Source organism: Sciurus carolinensis, chromosome 1 (assembly GCF_902686445.1).
Source record: "Sciurus carolinensis chromosome 1, mSciCar1.2, whole genome shotgun sequence".
Lineage (NCBI taxonomy): Eukaryota > Metazoa > Chordata > Mammalia > Rodentia > Sciuridae > Sciurus > Sciurus carolinensis.
In genome coordinates, this window is record NC_062213.1 from 176,674,553 (window position 1) to 176,698,505 (window position 23,953).

Consider the following 23,953-nt stretch of genomic DNA (forward strand, 5'->3'; position numbering starts at 1 on the left):
CACTATTTTAAAATTATATGCAATCATATATTTGATGAGTACATTAATATAAAGTGGAATATGATTCAGGTTGCATTCACTCTTATATAGTCATTATAGTTATATTCATTTTTTCTGATTTTAAAACAAATTTAAGCCGGGTGCGCTATTGTACACCTATAATCCCAGTGGCTTGGGAGGCTGAGGCAGGAGTATCGTGAGTCCAAAGCTAGCTTCAGTAATTCAGTGAGACCCTGTCTCTAAATAAAATACAAAAAAGGGATGGCTCAGTGGTTAAGTACCCCTGGTGTTTCAATCCTTAGTAAAAAAAAAAAATTAAAAAATTTCATGGGTCCCTAAAAGTATTGTGAGTCCTAGGCACTGTGCTTAGTGGAAAAGTTTACTGTGGGTGGGGCTCTGAGCACGAATGATGTGTGAGGCAGGGGAAGGAAGTGATGTGCTAGGTCCCCCTCTGATGGACTCCATGGTGCTGATTCACAACAAGCAGGGAGGGACATGGCAGGTTACCCAGTACATGGAACTTTTCTGGAAGAGCTGCAGACAATAAGCTGAGCTCAGGGAAGAAGCAGGTTTGGGGTCATTGAGAACCTTGCAGAAGATTTTGAATTTCACTTGGGAAATAATGGAAGCCACACCGAGAACTTTCAGGAAAGGTTAGATGTGTGTCACATGTGTGTACAGGAAGAGTCTCTGGAAGCTAAGAGGTAGGACCAGTAGGACTTAGTGATTGCCTGAGGGAGAGAAATGAGAATGAATTTAGGTGACAGGGAGGAGTGGGACCCGGGATAGAATGTAGGCTGAGGAAGTTAGGGGTGACAGTGCAGATTATGTTCATTGACTTGCTTACACAGCCCATTCAAATACTTGATATTTATTTAGGTGTATTTGCTCCTAGTTTCTTTAAAGTTTAAACCTTTAATTCATCTTGGGCCCATGATGATAAAAAATATGAAATGAGGATATAAATTGGTTCCCATTTCTCAAATACCTAACCAGTTGTCCCAGCACTAATTATTAACTAATATATTGAAATTATATATTTATACACATAGCATTGGGTATTTGGAATATTAATGCTAGGACAACATAATTTTTGTGGTCATATCTTTATCATGAGTTTTAATATCTGGTAGGTAGGATCTTAAGGAAAGAGCAGGAGAAAAAAAGAAATGAGAATTGAATTTTGGATATGGTGTGTGAAGTATATTGTGGGGCATTTGGGTAAAGAAGCCTAGCAGTTAGATATGAGTCTAAAGTTCAGGGCAGAGGGTGGGACTAAAAACTCAGATATGAGGTAAAAGTCCTGGTGAGAAGCTAAAGCTGGGAATGTAAGATCACCTGGAGAAGATGAAGGAAAACTCACTCCTCTTGGGTTCCCTGTTTTAGATGGTCCTCTTCTGGCTGTAGCCCTTCCCAGGGGATGGAATCCAGGGACTACCTGGCATTTACATTGCATCTTCTATATCACATTCCAGGTACCCAGCACTCTGGCATTCCCTGCCTAAGTGGCTCTGAGTCGGCTGACAAGACCAGCATTGGCTCTTCCCCACATCAGTCCCTACCACTAGTGTAGGCCTGAAGTCTTTCAAAGGGTGACTGCTTACAGGATATATGGGCAGCATTTAAATGTATGGCTGAGAGGACCCACACACATGTGTATGAGGTCCTGCTGAATATAAAATGGAATTCAGAGCAGAAGAGAAGTGGTACAGGTAGGAAGTGTGAGAATATGAGCATAGCAACTGAAATTACAATCTCAATGGATATACTGAACAGTAGGTTAGATTTGGCTGAAAAGATATTCAATGAAGTCAAAAGATAAATATAAAGAAATAAGAGTTTAAAAACATGGAGGGTGGAGTTGAGATGGTCTGAAGTTCTTGGAGATAACAGAATGAAAAGGATACTATATCCCAAAGTGACAATTGTTAAAAACTCTAGAATCACTGTGAGATGCCTATTCTTAGATTCAAGAATTCCTAGGAAGATTAGAAAGGGAAAATAAAACCTATACATTTAATAAAAACAGAGACTGAAAAGTCCTTAAATGCACCCAGAAGAACAGATTATCATCTACAGAAAGAAGAGCCAATGGCTCATTGCTTAACCACAACAAGAAAATAGAAGTAAAAAACAATGGAGTTAAGAACTGCAATGTGCTGACAAAAATTCTATATCTGGTCAAACTCTCTTTTAAAATGACGAAGAAATAAAGATAGTTTTAGACAGACAAAAACTGGGAGCATCTACCACTAACACATCATCACTAACTGCAGAAGGAAAATGATTGAAATTGGAATATCTGATTCCTAAAGAGTCATGGTGGGCAGAGTTTAGTAAACATGAGAGCAAATATAAACAAATGTTCTCTGTATAAAACAATGGCTGATTTAATATTAGAAATCCATATAATCTTATGGAAATAAAGAAAGTGCATGCAATAAAATTCAGTAATTGTTCATTTAGGGGAAATGCACAGCAATCTAGAAAAAGAAAGGATTTTTCTCAACCTGATAAAGGACATCGACAACTGCCTACAGTAAACATCCTTCATTGTAAGAAATGTTGAAATAATTTCTTTTAAGAGCAGAAGCATGACAAGGATGTCCTCTTTTATTGTCCCTATTCAACTATGTGTGCAGGAGCTGTTTACATTCTTTGTGTAATATGCAGGAGCATATTACATTCTTTGTAATATGATAGTCTATTAGAAAACCCCAAAGAATCTACAGATTAGTTATTAGAATTAACAATAGTTTAGCAAATACGCTAGACATAACAATAGTCAACTGTATTTAGTATAGTTTATTCTAACAATATTACCTGATGTTTGGTAAATCTGATTTCATTGAAACTAAGAATTTCTGTCCATCAAAAGATAACACGAGGGAGAATATTCAACCCATAGACTGGAATGATTAGTACACAGACAAGACACAAAGTGTTACTTTAAGTCAATAAGGAAGTGACTATAAAACCCCCAAGTTCCATGAAGAACAATAGAAAAATGGATTAAAAAGCTTGAATGAGGCATGTAAGTCAAGACTAAGTAGGAATAGCCTGTAAATATATGAAAAAATACACATTTGCATTAGTAATAGAGAAATGCAACCTAAAATCACAGTAAGATACCTCTTCTCAAGCATTAGATTAGCAAAAACTGAGAAATTGAACAAGACAAAGGGTTGGTAAAGTTGTGGAGGAATGAGGACCCTTACGCACCAGCAATGCATAGGGGTCTTCGCTAACTTCAGTTCTGGATGTGAACCTTGGAGAATCTTTGCAAGACTGAAGGAACATGTTTGAATGCAAGAATATTTATAGTGCTAACGTTTCTCAAAGCAAATAGCTGTTATTTCCCGAATACCCCTCAAGCCTAGGGTGGGTATATAAACATATATTTGAGACATTATATTCAGAGATTGGAATACTATGCTACAGTAAAATGAACTCAGTTATGTGTATCAAGATGCATGAAATCTCAAAAGCATAATGTTGAACAAAAGAAGCAAATCACAGGATACATACACTATGATTCCATTTAAATAAAATCAGAAAATAGCAAAAATAAAAATATATTTTGCATAAAGTCACACATATGTGATAAAGTTATATGGAAAATAACCACAGAATTCAAGATGGGGTGTGTGGGGATGGGGTTCGAGAAGCACTGGAACTGGCAATGTTTTAGTTCCTATCTTGGATGGTTGGGTTCATAGATTTCATTTTACAGTAATTATTTAACTGTTACACATATGGAGTATACAATTTTATATGGATATGTCACAATAAAGTGTTCAACACAATAAAGAGGGGGAAAAAGTGAATAGATTGAATTGTCATGAATATCACTGACAGGACAAATGAGAACAAAAAAAAAATGTAATGTCATGCAAATATTTGTGTGTGCGTGTGACTAAGGGTAAAATTTCCAGTGTCTTCATCATACCATTCAAAAGGTGAACTGAAGGTGGTGTGTTTTGGAAAACTGTGTTTACAACTCCAAAAGGGGCTCTGGTGAGGAGAAAGCCAATGATACTGAAGGTGCATGAAAAGAAATTCTAAAAAATATTTTTTCCCTGAAATTAGTGTAAATGTATTTTAAAATTAGTATTAATTTTAAGTGATTTTAACTGTCTTTGACTACTCTGTAGTAAATAACGCAAGTTGACATTTATTTCTTCTAACTTCATAAAACTATATACTCCGGGTGTCAAAAAATTGTCTTTCCCAAGGTGTGTGGAGATTATGCGGTTCTACTTGGCAAGTGCCCTTATAGTATGCGTCAGGACGTAAAGGATTTTACCTGGAATGAATTTTTGCCATTTCTGATCCACATTGTACTTCACACAATGGTTTCCTGAAGGATATATAATAATCTGTTCATCGAAGAAAAAGATATTGTTGGCCACATGGGCTCGAAGGCCAAAAACATGCAGCGACTGAGCTACGACGGCCGACATGGTCCCTTGCCAGAGTTCTGCTAAAGACCGAGCAGCTGGTCAGAGCGGAGAAGTGCATCGCCCCGCCCCGCCCCGCCCCGCCCAGGACACGCCCCCGGCCCCGCCCCCGCCCCGCCTCCTCACCCCGCCGCGCCCCCACCCCTCGCCCCCTGTCTGCCCAGTCCCTTGGGGGCTCCTTCTCCCCTTTCCTTTTCTCTCACGCGTTTCCAGCCCTCCCGACGATTCCAGGGACCCCTCCCACCTTCCGCTACTTCACTCTGGCTCCGCAGACCACGCACGTATTGAGATGCTACCCCTAGGGATTCCAAGCAACCCCGGCAGCTTCAAACAGCGCAGGGGTTCCTATGGCAACCACAAACCGGAAGTGCAGCTCTGCAGCCGGAAGCGGAAGTCCCGCTAGCTGCGCTGAGCCGGGTAGGTGAGTTGTTGGTGTTGGTGTGGCTCGGGCGCACGTGGAGCTGCGGAGTGCGAGTGGGTGCTGAGCGCAGTATCCGCGGCGAGGTTCCCCTCTGCCAGTTCCGCAGGCCTCGGGCTATCTTGCGCTTCCGGTTAGGTCCTGGTCGGGCGTGCTGCGGGATGGACACTCCTCCGCTCTCAGGCTCAGACTCGGATTCTGATGATTCTCTTGTCACGGACAGAGAGGTAGGTGTCTGCACAGCTCGCCCGGCTGGGCCCGGGAAGAGGGGCTCTTACTCTTCTGGTACTGAACGCCCCAGTGTCTTGCAGTTGCAGGATGCATTTTCCCGCGGACTCCTGAAGCCAGGCCTCAATGTCGTGCTAGAGGGGCCAAAGAAGACTGTGAATGACGTGGTAAGCGGGGGCGCCGGGCAGTGGGTACTGGGAAGTGGATGCGCACAAAGCAGTGATGTGCTTGGAGACTGATTCTTGTCTCAGGAAAGACTCAACCTGTGCTTGCCAAGATGGTCGATTACCTGCCTGGGTATTTGGGTGTACCACTTTTCTTATTAGGTTTGTGCTGGTATTTGAGAGAGATAAACTGATTCTTTTTTTATGAGCTCAGTGTCTGAATTTCCTAGAATGGCTTGAAACAGTGTTTGGCTGAATTCAAGCGGGACCTGGAATGGGTTGAAAGACTCGATGTGACCCTGGGTCCGGTGCCAGAAATCAGTGACCCTCAGCCTACACCTCAGAACAAAGAGCAGAAAGCTGTTAATCCAGAAGACGATTTCCAGCGGGAAATGAGTTTGTATGTTTATTTTCCAATGTGGGAGAAGTTGGGGGTCCTTGTGCTAGGTACTGGAAGAGAGGGAAGTAATGAGACTGTACCCTCTGGAGCTCCAGAGAAGAGCTGAGATTCTCCCTAGTTGAGAAAAAAACTCCCTGGTTCACTAGTCTTGATTTAAAGTTCAGTTTATGAACTATTTTGAAATATTCAAAATAGTTGTAAAGTTTGTGTGTGTGTGCATGCAGTCAGTTATTAGAGCAAATTTTGCTTATGGGAAGTTCCTGACTGTACTTTCTTTAGTAATTATATAAAAATTAACACTTGGCATTAATTTTTGTGTTAATTGCCATCTTTAGAGTGGTTGTTGCTTTAAACTACTAACTTACTTTTAGCAAAATTTCTCTCCTTTAAAATAATGGTGTATAGTGAAATTTTTTTTAGATACCAAATTAACAAGGTTTTATTACAACTTTTGTTTGTTGATTCATCTGTTAGGGAAGGTCAGATGTTGATGGTTCTTGTCATCTTGGACAACTCGTGAGATGTAGTAAGAAGGAATGAAAGCCTTTCTCCCTTACCTCATTTCACATTTTTTCCTACAATCTTAGCTACCGCCAGGCCCAGGCTGCTGTGCTTGCAGTGTTACCCCGCCTCCATCAGCTCAAAGTCCCTACCAAGCGACCAACCGATTATTTTGCCGAAATGGCTAAGTCCGATCAACAGATGCAAAAGGTAAGAAAAGTTTTTCTCTGGAAAGCCAAGACTTTGTACTGAAGTATATTCAGCTGGCCTGTCTCCTATAGGATTTTAGAAAGAGCTATAAACCCAATAATGGGGAGCTGGTTGTCAGAGTCATTTATTATCTCTTTCAGAGATTCCCTACTGTAGAGTTATGGTCATCACCTCCCATTAGATAAATATAAGAATGGCATTTTCCTAATTAAATAACTAAGGAGAGAGGAAGTAGTGTCAAAATGTTCCCTAAAGTACAGGTAGCTTTTGTGCTTCCTAGCTGCCATGGGCATGGCATGGTGTATAGAGAAGGTAGCACAGTTGTTCTGGTGCTGCCATTGCCAGAAGGCAATGCTATCACTTGTAGACACATTTTCTTCTTACCTTCTCACTTTTCTATAAAATGAGGGATTAATATACAACTCCGATGTAGTATAATTTAGAGTTAGGTGGCACTTGGTCCTCATTTAACTTTGAAGGGGAGAGAATTGCCAACACTGAAACCAGGTTATATTTAAATTGTTCTTTCATCGACTACAATTTTGTGTAATAGAGCAAACAGCACACTGGGAGTGGGAAGGTCACTTTTAAGCTCTGGCTCCACCACTGACACTTTTATGATCTTGGGTAAAGTGCTCAGCCTTTGGGCCTCATTGTCTTCATGTGTGAAACATAGGGGTTCAGAATAGATGATTTATAGGTTCCCTGGTGTGTACTGTTCTCTGTTCTAATGCACCCTAAGTAAATCTGACAACTTTTTGCATTTTAGATTCGACAGAAGCTGCAGACCAAACAGGCTGCGATGGAGAAGTCTGAAAAAGCTAAACAACTGCGAGCACTTAGGAAGTATGGAAAGAAGGTGAGAAAGAAAATGTGCAAGGAATAGGACTGTATATCTGTTAAATCAGATCACCATGGTCTGATTTGGTTCCAGGCTCTGAGGGTGTTTGATCATGTGTTTGTTATCTCACAGTGGATTGTGTGCAGTGCCAGGGCTAGGGTGGTAAGGGCAGGCGAGCTGATAACCTCTCTGGGCTTTAGTTTTCACATCTGTACAGTAAAGAGTTGAGTCCAGATCAGTGGTTTCCATACCTGATCTCTCAGCAGAATCACCAGGGGAAATTTTTTGAAACATTTCCAGGCTTTAGAATTTCTGGGAATCTGCATGCTTTTCCCCTTGCCCAAAAAGCTGCTCAGGTACTTCTGATATGCATCCTAGATAGAACTCCCTGACCTTGATTTTTCAGGTCACTGAAGGAATTATTCTATTGATTTATCACACTATGATTATCTGATTTCTAATGTAAACCAGATTAGGCTTTCTGTGAAACTATTTTTGACTTCCTTTTTGGTGTATAGTCACCTAAGAGAGATAACAGGTATTATAATTAGGATTGTGGGAAGGAATGGGTGTGAGGAGGATCCACGCGGGGGTTAAGGCTTTGTCACAGTGTTTTGGACATAACCCTTGTGATCTGGGGCATGGAACTGGTGTCCACAGTTGGGGTAATTTTCTGATAAATTCTTAGCAGAGGAAGAGGAGACTAGTATCCTGTCCTCCGCTAAAGGTCAACTGTGGATTTAGTGTTTCTTTGATCTGAGGTGGATGGTTAACATCGTCTCAAACATACTGGCAATTGCTTTATTCAAAGCAAAGCTCAGCTCAGCTCACTATTTCTAATTTGAGGATACTAGTAAGCAGTGGTTCCCAGTGTGCAGTGATTTTGCCTCCAGGGAACATTTGTCACTGTATAAAGACATCTTTTGGTTGTCATATCTTAGAGTGGAGGGTACTGCTGGCATCCAGTGGGTAGAGGGCAGGGATGTTGTCAAACACCCTAAAATTCACAGGACAGGACTTGTGCCCCAACAAAGAATTACCCTGTCTAGAATGTCGGTAGTGTTGAGATACAGAAACGCTGCCTAAAGTATATTGTCTCCTTTTGTCTTTAAAGCTTTTTTTTTTTTTTTTTTTTTTTTTTTTTTCTGGAGAGTTCCCTCTCCCCTCTTCCTTTTGGTACTTTCATGCCTAGTAACAGGGGATTGGATGTTTAATCTTGCCAAGTATAACCAACGAGGAAAATTGAATGTAGACCTAAACTTAATTTATAGGATTGTGTGATGGGGTAAGAGAACAGACAGTGGAGTCAGGCTATTGGGTGTGCATCTCTGCTCTAAACATTCTTGCTATGTAACTTGAACAAGCATACCTTTCTGTGTTTTGGTTTAATAGATAAGAATTTGAACTTCACCTTCTTATTATGAAGGTGAACTGAGAATATATTTTGAGCCCCTAGCACATACATGTAAATGTTACATGATAGTGATGTTAATCACAGCATGTGGTTTGGTTTTTAATCACAGCATTATTGAGAGAATGTGGACACTTGAAGTAATGATTTGGAATGGGTGTAACTGTCCTTGTGTCTGTTCACAGGTGCAAACAGAAGTTCTTCAGAAGAGACAGCGAGAGAAAACGCATATGATGAATGCCATTAAGAAATATCAGAAAGGTTAGTTGAATATCTCTCTGCTAAGGATGCAGGAGAACAGGGATAGAGCATACCTTAGAGGTAATTTGAACACATAGTGCTTTGAAATCTTCTTGATTGATGGGTAACATTTGGACCTAAGTTCTGTGACTGGGATGGAGAGCAAGATCTTCTTAAAATCAGTTTGGAAATAGGACCCTTATTTTGAGTTTCAAACCTTTCTTAAAATATAATGGTACTGATCAAAGTGCTTCTTTACTCACAGGCTTCTCTGATAAACTGGATTTCCTTGAGGGGGATCAGAAATCCGTCCCACAGGGCACAAAGGCAGGAGCTAAAAGCCAGCAGATGAAGAAAGGGTAAGAGGTTTTGGTTTGGTTCTGTGATGTATAATGGACTGGGGGACCTTCACAGGAGTGGCCTCTGAATTGAGAGAGTGCAGCTGCAGACTAGACCAAGAATTACAGCACCATGTGATGGGACTTTTTAGCTATATCAGCCTTTGAAGATGAAAGTAAGGTTCTTGACCCATTTTTAGTGATTGCTGAAGCACTGTGTGATTCCCCATCACTCAGTTTGTTAGTTAAGAGCACATTCCTAGGGTTCAGGTCTGGATTCTGCTGCCCAGTAGGAGGGTAGCTTTGAGCAAATCACTTATTTGCACCATTTGCTGTAATGAGGAAATGGTTTGAGCCTCATAGTACTATAAATATTAAAAGGGAGGATGTCTGCCATTACTCTTTTTAGTCTAGCTTTCTGCATACCTGCACACCAGGCCTAGGGGGACTGATAATTTCCATATTATACAGCAAAAACTTTGATAAAGACATTTAGGGAATAGTTTGGGAGCACATTTTAGAAGTTCCTTACATAGCCTGGTCATGGCTGCCTGGAAGAGGGTCCCATCTGAGCCTGGTGTGATGGCTAAGAATTGACCATCAGTGTGGAAAAGAGTAGGGGAAGGAGGAAGAACCTGAGCGAGCAGAGACACAGAGTCGTGAAACAGCAGGTTGTGGATGAGGAACAGCCAGCGTCTGGCCCCAGTGGGAATGCAGTGGGAGGTGAGGAGTGGTGAGGGGGACTGGGATGGGTTGGGCTGTTGCTCACTGTGGAGGAGCTTGAGCTTCATCCAGGAGGCAGTAGGGAGACACTCACAGGCTTTACTGAGAATGATGAGCAGGTCATACTCATGTTTGAAAAGATTACAGTGGCACTTGGGTCAGTGATAGACTTGAGGGAAGGGGAGACTTGATTAGGTGACTGTTTCAAAAGTCCAAATGTGCAGTTAATAATGCTTTACAAATGCAGAGGGGTAGTGAAGAGAAAACACAAGTGCAGAGGTACTTGAGAAGTCAACTTAGCAGGACTCAGTAATTGAAATAGGTGTTAAGAATGAGTGTAGAGCCAGACTTGGTGGTACACATCTGTAATCCCAGTAGCTCAGGAGGCTGAGGCAGGAGGGTCATGTGTTCAAAGCCAGCCTCAGCAAAAGCGAGGTTCTAAGCAACTCAGTGAGACCTTGTCTCTAAGGAGGGATGGGGATGTGGCTCTGTGGTTGAATGCCCCTGAGTTCAATCCCTGATATTGCCCTCCCTCCCCACAAAAAAAAAAAAAAAAAAAAAAAGTGAGTTTAGGCCACCTGGGTGCCTGGGCAGATGGTAGAAGCACTGACCCCAAGGTGGAGCATTTATACAGAAAGGGAACCAGTGTAGGAAGGGAGATGCCATGTAATTTTGGTTAGGCTGAATCTGATGAGTTTAAAATTTATTACATTTGAATGCTGACTGCATGTTATATCCTTGAGAGGAGTAACAACTACTGAGGGTGGTTTAGCAAGACTGATTTAAAATTAAAAAGCTTTCCAAAGACACGACATGCGCAGATTTTATCTTATGATTTTTTTTTTGTCTTCCTGCTATGGGGGTTAAGACCATAAATAGATGAAGTAATTTATAAAAAAAAAACGCAGGGCCAAGGATGGAATTCCAGTGACAGCAGTGCCTGCAGAGCTGTACAGAAAGGAACCAGAGGGTATCATTGGGCCGTAAGGTTCCTCAGAAGTTACAGTGCTGCAGTGACTTGTAGGGCTCCTTTTCTCCAGGCCCAGTGCTAAACGACGATACAAAAACCAGAAGTTTGGTTTTGGTGGAAAGAAGAAAGGCTCCAAGTGGAACACTCGTGAGAGCCATGACGATGTGTCCAGTTTCCGGGCCAAGACAGCTCATGGCAAGGGTCCCAAGAGGCCTGGAAAGAAAGGATCAAATGTAAGTGGTGGGGTTGCACAAACTGGGTTAGGCGCCACCTCCTCTCACCCCAAACCCACTTTCTTCATCTGCCTTCTCTCTCTGGGGCAGAAGATCAAGTGCTGTGTGACCCGATGTGATTATTTTTTTTGTGTGTAGAAGAGACCTGGAAAACGAACAAGAGAGAAGATGAAGAGCAGGACCCGCTGAGCAGCATCTTTTTATACAAAGAAGAAAAAGGGATGAAGCCTTGGAATTTCAAAGTACATTGGTTTCTTTTTGTTAAAAAAAAAAAAGAAAAAGAAAAATTATCAATTAAATGTATACCCTTGGTTAAAACTCAGACTGAAAGATTTGGAAGTGACTTTGTATATTAAATAATATTCCTATTTATTAATAATAATTTAGACTTTAAGTTCAGATTACCTTTTTATTTTGATAGGTGAAGAGTTAATCTCTGCCTCCCTTACTTCCTCTTTCCAGTCCTTCCAAATAATAATATCACAATCACTGGTTGTAAAGGGAGAAGCATTGTGATCAGATTTCCTCTGTTGGTTGTTCCTTGGCTTAATCATCACCTCTACATTTTTCTCTTTCCTAATTTTCCTTCTGTGTCCTTAGTTTTGTCCAGATTCTTTGCTGTTTTATCCACCCTCTAATCTTCCTGCTGCAGTTCTGTCATTGAACTGTCACCTGTGTCTTCTAGACCTAAGTTGACTCCATTACTTCCCAGATCCCAGAGTTTCTTAGCTTACTCCCCTTTTCATTGTGTATCATTTTCTAGTATTGTCCTAAGAAAAGGAATATGACAGGTGAACTTTTTATCTTCCCACATTTCTGAATTGCTTCTCATTTGGCTGGTAAAACTTTTCCCTTAAAATGCTGAAGACTCCTCCTGCGTTGCTGCTGAGGACTCGGGTGTCTCTTGTTCTCAGTCTTCTCTCTGGAAGGTTTTCTTCCTGAAGATCTGAAACTTCATGATAATGTCTTGGTGTGGGTATATTTTTGTTCTTGGAAAGATTCAGGTTTTTCCATTCTGCAAAATCCTACTAGATAACTTCTCTTATCAAGTAGATGGCCATTTTTCTTTGTTCTGAACTTTGGAATTTGTTAGTCAAATGTTGAACCTCTTCTACTGATCACTTGTGGGTTTGCATTTTGGGTCTGATTTGAAGGAAACATTTCCTTTTATCTAATCATTTTATTGAATGTTTATTTTAGCTTTCATTTTATCCCCCAATAGTTATTCTCCAGTTGATCTTTTTCATATCATTTTATAGTTCTATGGTTGGAGTATCATACTGGGTCATGAATTATAGTTCAAGTTTTTTATGAGTTTTCTTTTGTTCCCTTTATTCTGTTTCCTGAGCCCCCACTTGTACATTTTGCTCTTTTTCTTTTTTAAAAGATTCAGTTGTGTATGTTTATGAGTGCAGTGGTATTTCAGTACATGCATACATTTTATACTGATGAAATCAGAGTAATCCATGTTTTATTTCATTATTACATTGTGTTGGAGACTTCAAATCCCCTCCTAGTTATTCATAAGATAGGTAATATGTTATTGTGAACTATAGTCACTGCATGGTGCTATAGAACACTAGAACTTTACTGTTTCTATCTGCTGTGTTTGGTACCATTTTCTAATTTCCCTCTACCCTTTGCAGCATCTAGTAATCACTATTCTATGCTTATTTTGATTTAAAACTTTTAGAATCTACAAAGGAGAGAACATGCCATATCTGTCTTCTCTCTTTTGCATGTTGAGCAGCAGTATATTGTAGAAATTAAAAACTTGGACTTTGGGGCTTTGTTGCTCACTTGCTATTTGACTGTTGTCATATTTTCTGTTTTGTTATCTGAGAAAATGTAGACAATATAGTAGCTACCTTTTTGGGTTTCTGTCAGTGTTAACGTGTGTAAAATGCCATATAATTAAATAATAATCTTGATAATACAGTCATTCCATATCCAATAATTCTGTCATTTCCCTTGTTTAGGATTATTTTCTTGGGGTGGTTTATTAGTTCATTTTTGTTACTATAGCAAAATAACTGAGGCTGAAGGTCCAAGATTGGTTGATGGCCTCATCTGTACAACCTGTGTAAAGGGCCCCAGCTGGTAGAATCATGATGGTGAGAACATGTGGAAGAGGTCACAGCATGACACAAAGCCCCAGAGATTCAGGGACCAGGCTTGCTCTTGATAACAACTTAGTTCTGGGAACTCCTTAAGACCAGCATAAATCCCATCTGAGGTGAATACTCTGAACAAATCGCCTTGTACTGGGTCCCACTTCAAAGGGACCACCACCTTTTTATACCACCACAATGGGGCCAATCCTTTAGCACATAAACACTTGCGGGACAGACCACATCCAAATCAGAGCAGGTGGCTTTCCTGTCTGGTGAGCCTTGGTTGTCCATATTTGGGAGGTGGTCCAATGCTGACTGAAAGCTATGAAGAGACTGTATGTAGGTGGGCAGTCCAGTTTAGGTGCTGGCCTTACTCTGGGTAGTAAACCCCTTTTCCTGTCTTCCCTCTCTCCATACCTGTTCAGAAGCCATACTTTAAGGAAACTAGAAATATCTGAGAAGTATATTCTTGAGCAGAATTTTGTTTTTCATATTTTGTAATACCATTACTGGTATAAAGAATAGTTCTGATTTCATACAATACCGAGTTTCTGGAACAAAATGAATTTATATTTTGTAAGTTAATTTCAGCTAACAAAATTCTGATCATGCAGACAATGTTTTCAGAAGACAAAAGGGATGATGTGTAGTATTTCAAGTAAGAAGTCTCAGGGAAGGGAAAAAATAACAGAATGAACCAAACAACATTACCCTATGTAAATTTATGATTACACAAATTGTATGCCTTTACTCCATGTACAAACAGAAAAACAACGTGTATCCCATTTGTTTACAATAAAGAAAAAAAAAAAAAAAAGAAAGGACACAGTTTGCACTGGTAGACTAAAAGTAAGTTACTAATGCTAAGTACTTTTAAAGAACTTGAAAACTATTTCCCTGGCTTTCACCCTTCCTTTTTTCCTTCTTACCATTTTTATTTTAGGTTTTTAGTTTACAAACCGAATGAATCCCTTGCATTAGTCTCAGAGCTGTCCTCTAGAACTCATATGCATCACTTCCTTATCATGCCTGCCCTCAGAATAAAGCATGGTCAGGATGCAGGCAATATTATCCCTTTGTATTTTTTGCTTTAAAATACAGTCCCATGCATTGAAAGATAGCAGTCCCTAATAGAGTACAGGCAGTTTTTTGCATGATTCAAAATGCATGAATTTCAATTATCGATGTGCAGTTTGATAACAGCTGTTACTCCGTAAGACCTCTTTTCAGTTACCAAAGTGTATTAACTGAATAGTTGGCCTAAGGTAGAGACAATCTGCTGACTCTTCAGTCTACAAATCACTACATAAATAACAGATGCATAATGATCAGTGATGAGTCATCATTTCTTTCAAAGTCCATCTGTGATCGGTCACTGCATCTGTTACTCATTTCACAGACACATGGAGAACAATGTGTATAATCGTGTTTTCTCCTTGTCTCAGCAATGAACCCACAAACATTTTTAAAAAGCTGATGATGGAAAGAGAATTGATTAGCAAAGATGAATGTGCAGTCAAGAAAAATGATCAGGCTTGAAGTGAAATTTGAAAAGAATACAACTGGAGTTATAGAAGCGGTAAAGCCTTATCCTTAAGTTCACAGTGATGACAAGGTGTTCAGGCCCCTCACAAGAAGGACAAAATCAGTCTAATCTGTAAGGCCCAGAAGAGGCTGAGCAGGGTGGTCCTGGCTGGGCCAGCCTCACTTGACCTTCTGAAGCATACTGAATTGCTAGGCGGTGTCCTTGGAGGTCAGTGAAGCACTATTTCCCCGTGCACTTTGCACCCACAGGAGCCAGGCCTCTACTCTTTAAAGAAAGGGAGAATGTTCCGTTAAGTAACATGTGCTAATTTTTTTTCAAGTTGCCCTGTTTAACCTGGCGATTCCTCTGTTCCCACAACCTTTCTTTTTCACATGCCTCCTTCCTTTGCAAAGATTCTGTAGTTTACCAACCTCTAATTGGCCTGTCCTGAGCTCCTTTCAGCCAGGCCTGACTGTTGGTCTTCTGTGTTCATCTCTGCATCATCCAATTTTAGCAAAAATCCTGCTAAGTCATTTTAGCTAGAACTCTCCACCCTTGGGATATCTGATCACCCTTGGCATTTAGTTCTTATTCTCCACCATCGCACAGATGATGTCTGATCTCCCTGGCTGCCTTCAACAAGATTCCTGTTAGGTTAGTTTAGCCATATTCCCTCTGTACCCCTGATAGATCCTCCTAGTAATTTTCAGTCTATTGACACCCACACGTCTTGATTTTTGGCCTCAAATACCCACTTATCCATCCTGTATTCAGAGTTGAACCCAATCTCCCTCATAGCAAAATCCCATTCTGGTGCTTATTCCTATGTCAATAGTATCCTCCCTTGAAGAAAGTCTTCCTTGTTGGTCTTTAACAGTCACTGAACAATCGATTCATTATGCCTGTTCAAGAAATGTCATTGAATTATTTCTTCTTTACCTGGGTCTCTTACTCAGTAAAAGAGCTTCTACCCTTCTTTCTCCCTTTGATGAATCCTCATTTCTCCAACTCTCTAGCTATGTGTTTCCCTTCTATACTCAGCCTGAATACTGCTGTTTCCTGTCTCCAAGGTGATGCCCATATCTGAAGAGGAGCTGATGCACATGAACAGCTCCCCTGCCCAGTGGTACGACCTGGAATCATTGAGCCTTCTATTCAAATCTCCATGAAGCAGCCTGTTGCAGGGTCACATGCTGAGGCTAGAGGTGTGTAAGGGAAGACGAGGCCAGACCCTGGAGTAGGAGCAGGAGAACTGCAGGGTGCAGAGAGCTCTTGGGAAGGAGCACACCCAAAATCACTGTGGATAAAGATACCTGGAATGAAGCCAAGGAACCAGGAGCAGCATCCTATTGTTCTGAGGTTGGCCTCTTATTCTCCTTTCTGTTCTTCCTGGTCTGCATCACAGTAGACTGACCCTGTGTATTGGGCACGGATGGACCAGGCATAGTTCTGGGCCCAACAAAACCACCACCTCCCTTACTACTTATAAAACCCCGTAAGAGAGGTACAGTAATGTTTCCATTTCTTGACGGGAGAACTGAGTTTAAGAGTGACTTAGTAACATACTCAAGCTCACACCCCTGTTAAGCAGAGCCCAGGCAGCCTGGCTCCCCACTCTGCCCTCTTAGGCACCACCTCTGTTGCCACGGTGCTTCCTGGTGTTTATCAAGTGCAGGAGCCACACTCATCAAGACCTTTGCATCCTACCCACTTCTTGACTTTCGCCCCGTCTCCTGGGTGTTTGTCCCTTTGTCCTGGAGCAGCGTGAAGAATGAGATTGAGAGACCTGGCAGCCTGAATCAGGCAGGAGTCACGTCGGTAGCAGCCCTAGTGCCTGTGCTTGAAGCACCTGTTTCCTGCTGCTCCACAGCAAGCCCATTCCCTGTCCCCATGCCAGTGTCCTCACAGGTCTACTTGTTGGACTCTCATTATGCTGGGAGGTCCCCATACCAGCCCCATCATGGTGAATACCATGTGGTAGTAATAATAATAGTAATAACAACAACAACAACAACTACCATTTAATGAGCACCAGGTACCAGATACTGCCTTAAACTCTTGCATTATTTTGTTTAATCCTCATAGCCACCCTAAGAAAACTTCAGATAGGGTTAAAAACCCTGCCCAAACTCACAGTTAATGAGTGGCAGAACCAGGATGTGCACTCAGTATGACTCCAGATAGTTGGCTTGTACCATCTAAATGTCTGATGAATGAAGGAATGCAATGTTAAGGTCAAAAGGGACATTTTTGTTGCTGGACAGTTAAGAAAATGGCATTATGGTTGAAAGTGTGTCTTGTCATCTTGGTTAGTATGAGTTTCCATCCTCAAAGTAGAGGAGTGGGAGGCTTGGACCAAGTTGACAGTACCCTAAGAGGTCTCTCTAGCCATATCCTCTGTGTGCTCTATGTCATGATATTCTCAAGCCCTAGGACTTACCATCTATGGATTCTTCCATGTTATATAGTGCCAAGACATGGACTTTTTGTTACCTTTGGGAACCAGAGACAAACAGCATCACAGTTCTCATTAGAATGTAACTCTGCTTCCTGCAGGGCTGATGAGAAAAAAGGGATCTTCCACCTTCTTGCCCATTTTTCATGGGTAGAAAGTGCCTGATGTAAAGTCCTAGGAGAGGAAAAATGGAGTCTCAAGAGGAGCCATATTAAACAACTATGGAATTATCCATGGATGTAAAATCTTTAGAAAAAACCAAACACAACAGAACAAGCCTTGAGTCCCTGAGTACCTGTGCAGGGGTGCATGCCCTGCCTGAGAGCCCTCAGCATGTCTTTCTTACCCTCAGTTTACAAAAGGACACATTGAGGCTTCTAGATCCCCCTTCTATGCTCGTCACTGGTCCTGCAGTTTGCTCTGTGGTTATAGCCCTAGTCCCACAGAGAAGCCAGGCACAAATGCAGAGCCTCCTGCAGGGGACTGAGCAGACAGGGGAGGAGAGGAACTGACTCTCTGGGTAAAGGAATTGTTAAAGGTCTCTCTGGCATCCAAAGAGTGTCACCATGGTAGCATGAAAGGAAGGAGGGACAGCAGTAAGATAACCAGGTCTGGACACAGGAAACGTCTTGTAACTCACCAGAGATGCTCCGGGCTGGAGCCTGGCTTGCCCTCGCCCTGCATCCCTTGCGTTCGCTGGGTCAGGCTGCTGGGAATCCAGATCCTGGCCACTCTGAACTGCACGGGGAGTGGGGACACCATCCCCAGAATGAGAGTCATCAACGGCTCAGTCCGGTTCTGGATGACTGGACTGTCAGCAGGGACTAGAGAACAGGGAGCTAGAAGGCAGGGCTGGGAGGAGGAGTGGGGGCCAGGATGGAGGAGTAGTAGGAAAGGGGAGGCAGACGAACAGGGTGGCGAGGGGTGGGTCCAGAAGGAACAGAGGAGGAGCTGGGCATGGAGAGCTTTAAGGTGGGGAAGTAGGAGCGGGCACTGCTAGTGAGAGGAGGGAACCAGGTAGAGCAGAAGACAGAGAGGGGAGCGTTGCCCTGGAGAGTGGACTTAGGGCTGAAAGATGGAGTGGACAGGGGAGGAAGGCGGGCTGGAGGACGAGAGGGTGAGTGGATGGAAGGACCAGGAGGCTGGGGTCCAGATGGAGAAATGTGGGATAGCTTCCTTGTCATCCCCTCAGACTCTCCTAGCCCCTCAGCTCGCCCCAGTCAGTCCAGGTGATCAACTGAGCTTGTGCTGAGCCTCCCAGCAGTTATGTCACACAGGAGGGTCCTTATAACCCAGGACTGCACGCCATTGTGATGCTGACCACCCCACCCTGTGTCCAGTGAGCAGTCTCACCAGAGGCCATGGTCCCTGTGCCTAGGTTTAAGCGTGATTGTGGGATATAGGGCTATCTCTGGTGAGATGACTGTCCACTCCTCATTTCCCAATGACTAGGTTTGAAATCTCTCATTCCCAAAGATGCCTAATTTGGTATGGATGTTTAACAAGCCTATTTATACTCCCCCTCTTTTTTCTTTATGTCTGAAAGAACTTTCTCATCTTAACCTTCCTGATTTCTTTGATCATCATGGAAATCCTAAGCCCTCTTGGTCCCTCTTCTCTCTTGGACTCTTTTTTTTTTTTCTGGCTTGTATTATTTTATTATTTCACTAATAATATTAATTCCAAAAGAGTTGCTTTTTTTTAGATTTATTTTTATTGTAAACAAATAGGATACATGTTTCTGCTTGTACATGGAGTAACAGCATACCATTTGCGTAATCACACATTTACATAGGGTAATGATGTTTGATTCATTCTGTTATTTTTTCCTCCCCCCCACCCCTCCCACCCCTCTTTTCCCTCTATACAGTCCCTCCTTCCTCCATTCTTGCCCCCCTCCCACCTCCCATTATGTGTCATAATCCGCTTATCAGCGAAATCATTCGTCCTTTGGTTTTTTGAGATTGGCTTATCTCACTTAGCATGATATTCTCCAATTTCATCCATTTACCTGCAAATGCCATAATTTTATTATTCTTTATAGCTGAGTAATATTCCATTGTATATATATACCACAGTTTCTTTATCCATTCATCAACTGAAGGGCATCTAGGTTGGTTCCACAATCTGGCTATTGTGAATTGAGCAGCTATGAACATTGATGTGGCTGTATCTCTGTAGTATGCTGCTTTTAAGTCCTTTGGGTATAGGCCGAGGAGTGAGATAGCTGGGTCAAATGGTGGCTCCATTCCAAGTTTTCTAAGGAATCTCCACACTGCTTTCCAGGGTGGCTGCACTAATTTGCATCCCCACCAGCAATGTATGAGTGTACCTTATCCCCCACATCCTCTCCAACACCTATTTTTGCTTGTATTCTTGATAATCACCATTCTAATTGGGGTGAGATGGAATCTTAGTGTAGTTTTGATTGCATTTCTCTTATTACTAAAGATGGTGAACATTTTTTCATGTTTGTTGATTGCTTGTAGATATTCTTCTTTGAAGTGTCTGTTCATTTCCTTAGCCCATTTGTTGATTGGGTTATTTGTATTCTTGGTGTAGAGTTTTTTGAGTTCTTTATATATTCTGGAAATTAGTGCTGTATCTGAAGTATGAGTGGCAAAGATATTCTCCCACTCTGTAGGCTCTTTCTTCGCATTGCTGATAGTTTCATTTGCTGAGAGAAAGCTATTTAGTTTAAATCTATCCCAGTTATTGATTCTTGTTTTTATTTCTTGTGCTATGGGAGTCCCGTTAAGGAAGTCTGATCCTAAGCCAACAAGGTGAAGATTTGGACCTACTTTTTCTTCTATAAGATGCAGGGTCTCTGGTCTGATTTCAAGGTCCTTGATCCACTGTGAATTGATTTTTGTGCAGGGTGAGAGATAGGGGCTTAGTTTCATTCTGTTGCATATGGATTTCCAGTTTTCCCAGCACCATTTGTTGAAGAGGCTATCTTTTCTCCATTGCATATTTTTGGCACCTTTGTCTAGTATGAGAAAACTATTTATTTGGGTTTGTGTCCGTGTCCTCTATTCCGTACCATTGATCTACCTGTCTATTTTGGTGCCAATACCATGCTGTTCTGGTGCCAATACCATGCCAGTACCAATGTTACTGTTGCTTTGTAGTATAGTTGAAGTTCTGGTATTGTGATACCCCCTGTTTCATTCTTCCTGCTAAGGATTGCTTTAGCTATTCTGGGTTTCTTATTCTTCCAGATGAGTTTCATGATTGCTTGCTCTATTTCTGTAAGGTACATCATTGGGATTTTAATTGGAATTGCATTGAATCTGTATAGCACTTTTGGTAGTATGGCCATTTTGACAATATTAATTCTGCCTATCCAAGAACATGGGAGATCTTTCCATCTTCTAAGGTCTTCCTCAATTTCTTTCTTCAATGTTTTGTAGTTTTCATTGTAGAGATCTTTTACCTCTTTGGTTAGATTGATTCCCAAGTATTTTATTTTTTTTGAGGCTATTGCAAATGGAGTTGTTTTCCTCATTTCCCTTTCAGATGTTTTATTGCTTGTGTATAAAAATGCTTTAGATTTATGTGTGTTGATTTTATAGCTTGCTATTTTGCTGAATTCATTGATGAGGTCTAGAAGTTTTCTGGAGGAGTTTTTTGGATCCTCTAAATATAGAATCATGTCATCAGCAAAATAGTGACAGCTTAAGTTCCTCTTTTCCTATTCGTATCCCTTTAATTTCTTTAGTCTGCCTAATTGCTCTGGCAAGAGTTTCAAGGACAATGTTGAATAGAAGTGGTGAAAGAGGACATCCCTGTCTTGTTCCCGTTTTTAAAGGGAATGGTTTCAGTTTTCTCCATTAAGAATGATGTTGGCCATGGGCTTAGCATAAATAGCCTTTACAATGTTCAGGTATGTTCCTACTATCCCTATTTTTTCTAGTGTTTTCAGCATAAAGGGGTGTTGTATTTTGTCAAACGCTTTTTCTGTGTCAATTGAAATAACCATATGATTCTTATCCTTAAGTCTATTGACATGATGGATTACGTTTATTGATTTATGGATGTTAAACCATCCTTGCATTGCAGGGATGAACCCCACTTGATCGTGGTGCACGATTTTCTTAATATGTTTTTGGATACGGTTCGCCAATATTTTGTTAAGGATCTTTGCATCTATATTCATCAAGGATATTGGTCTAAAATTTTCTTTCCTTGATGTGTCTTTGCCTGGTTTGGGTATGAGGGTGATATTAGCTTCATAGAATGAGTTTGGTAGGGTGCCCTCCTTTTCTATTTCCTGGAATACTTTGAGAAGTATTGGAACGAGTTCTTCTTTGAAGGTCTTGTAGAACTCGGCTGAGAATCCGTCTGGTCCTGGGCTTTTCTTGGATGGTAGGTTTTTAATGGCTTCTTCTATTTCTTTGCTTGATATTGATCTGTTTAAATTGTGTATGTCCTCCTGGTTCAGTTTTGGAGGAGCATATGTCTCTAGAAATTTGTCAATGTCTTCGGTAGTTTCTATTTTGTTGGAATACAGATTTTTGAAGTAGCTTCTCGTTATGTTCTGTATCTCAGTGGTGTCTGTCTGTGATATTTCCTTTTTCTCTCTCTTTCTCTTTGTTAGTGTGGCTAAGGGTTTGTCTATTTTGTTTACTTTCTCAAAGAACCAACTTTTTGTTTTGTCAATTTTTTAAATTGTTTCTTTTGTTTCAATTTCATTTATTTCAGCTCTGATTTTAATTATTTCCTGTCTTCTACTACTTTTGCTGTTATTCTGTTCTTCTTTTTCTAGGGCTTTGAGCTGTAATGTTAGGTCATTTAGTTGTTGACTTTTCATTCTTTTCTGGAATATGCTCCATGCAATGAATTTTCCTCTTAGTACCACTTTCATAGTGTCCCAGAGATTTTGTTCTCATTGTTGTTCTCATTGACCTCTAAGAATATTTTTATCTCCTCCCTGATGTTTCCTGTTATCCATGTTTCATTCAATAGCATATTATTTAGTCTCCAGGTGTTGGAGTAATTTCTGTTTTTTATTTTGTCATTGATTTCTACTCTCAGTCCATTATGATCTGATAGAACACAAGGCAGTATCTCAATTTTTTTGCATTTCTTAAGGGCTGCTTCGTGGCATAACATATGGTCTATTTTTGAGAAGCTTCTATGTGCTGCTGAGAAGAAAGTGAATCCGCTCGTTGATGGATGGAATATTCTATATATGTCTATTAAGTCTAGGCTATTGATTGTGTTATTGAGTTCTATGGTTTCTTTGGTTGGTTTTTGTTTGGAAGATCTATCTAGTGGTGACAGTGGTGCGTTAAAGTCACCCAGAATTATTGTGTTGTGGTCTGTGTGATTCCTGAAATTGAGAAGGATTTATTTGATGTACAGGGATGCACCATTGTTTGGGGCATAAATATTTATGATCATTATGTCTTCCTGATTTATGGTTCCCTTAAGCAGTATGAAATGTCCTTCTTTATCCCTTCTGACTAACTTTGGCTTGAAGTCCACTTTATCTGATATAAGAATGGAGACCCCCGCTTTTTTACTGAGTCCATGTGTATGGTAGGTTTTTTTCCATCTTTTCACCTTTAGTCTGTGGATATCTTTTTCTATGAGATGAGTCTCTTGCAGGCAGCATATTGTTGGGTCTTTCTTTTTAATCCAATCTGCCAGTCTATGTCTTTTGATTGATGAGTTAAGGCCATTAATGTTCAGGGTTATTACTGAGAAATGATTCATATTCCCAGTCATTTGGGCTTATTTTTGGTTTTTAAGTTGGCTTGGCTTCTCCTTTGAGTGGTTTTTCTCTAAGGTAGTTCCTCCCTTTGCTGACCTACATTGTTGTTTCTCATTTCCTCCTCATGGAATATTTTGTTGAGAACATTCTGTAGTGCAGGCTTTCTATTTGTAAATTCTTTTAACTTTTGTCTATCATGGAAGAATTTTATTTCATCTTCAAATCTGAAGGTTAGTTTTGCTGGGTATAGGATTCTTGGTTGGCAACCATGTTCTTTCAGAGCTTGAAATACGTTGTTCCAGGCCCTTCTAGCTTTTAGAGTCTGGGTTGAGAAGTTGGCTGCTATCCGTATTGGTCTCCCCCTATATGTAATCTGATGCTTTTCTCTTGCAGCCTTCAAAATTCTATCTTTATTTTGAATGCTAGGCATTTTCATTATAATGTGCCTTGGTGTGAATCTGTTGTGATTTTGTGCATCTGGTGTTCTGTAATCCCCTTGTATTTGATTTTCCATTTCATTCTTCAGGCTTGGGAAATTTTCAGATATTATTTCATTGAATAGATTGTTCATTCCTTTGGTTTGTATCTCTGTGCCTTCCTCAATCCCAATAATTCTTAAATTTGGTCTTTTCATGATGTCCCATAGTTCTTGGAGATTCTGTTCATGATTTCTTTCTATCTTCTCTGTTTGGGCAACTTTATCTTCAAGATTAAATATTTTGTCTTCATTGTCTGAGGTTCTGTCTTTCAAGTGATCTAGTCTTTTGGTGATGCTTTCCATTGAGTTTTTTATTTGGTTTATTGTTTCCTTCATTTCAAGGATTTCCGTTTGGGTTTTTTTGAGAATCTCTATGTCTTTGTTGAAATGATATTTTGCTTCCTGCACTTGTTCTTTCAGCTTATTGGTATTATCATTCATTGCATGCATTTGCTCTCTTATTTCATCCTTTGCTTTGCGAATCATCTTAATCATGTATAATCTGAAGTCCTTTTCTGACATTTC

At 40.8% G+C, this 23,953-nt stretch overlaps 2 protein-coding genes across 3 annotated transcripts in view; one reads left to right on the forward strand and one right to left on the reverse strand.

The window, feature by feature from the left end:
• The window catches only part of Cfap57 (cilia and flagella associated protein 57), a 61,240-nt gene extending 56,434 nt beyond the window's left edge, over positions 1-4,806 (reverse strand). Inside the window, exons 1-2 of one of the 2 annotated variants that reach the window (XM_047552581.1) lie at positions 4,705-4,806; positions 4,307-4,483 (exon numbers count right to left, since the gene is read on the reverse strand). In XM_047552581.1, the coding sequence (XP_047408537.1) occupies positions 4,307-4,463 (157 nt within the window). In that variant the 5' untranslated portion in view covers positions 4,464-4,483; positions 4,705-4,806. The remainder of the gene's footprint in view (positions 1-4,306; positions 4,484-4,704) is intronic. The other variant, XM_047552590.1, reaches the window with a different exon arrangement.
• A 40-nt stretch (positions 4,807-4,846) lies between these two features.
• Positions 4,847-11,455, forward strand: Ebna1bp2 (EBNA1 binding protein 2). The gene is made up of 9 exons (XM_047552602.1): positions 4,847-5,105; positions 5,190-5,273; positions 5,501-5,670; positions 6,258-6,381; positions 7,151-7,240; positions 8,819-8,894; positions 9,139-9,232; positions 10,975-11,137; positions 11,276-11,455. Exons 1-9 carry the CDS (start codon positions 5,040-5,042, stop codon positions 11,324-11,326), a joined length of 918 nt encoding a protein of 305 aa, XP_047408558.1. The 5' UTR covers positions 4,847-5,039; the 3' UTR covers positions 11,327-11,455.
• The last annotated feature ends 12,498 nt before the right edge of the window (positions 11,456-23,953 follow it).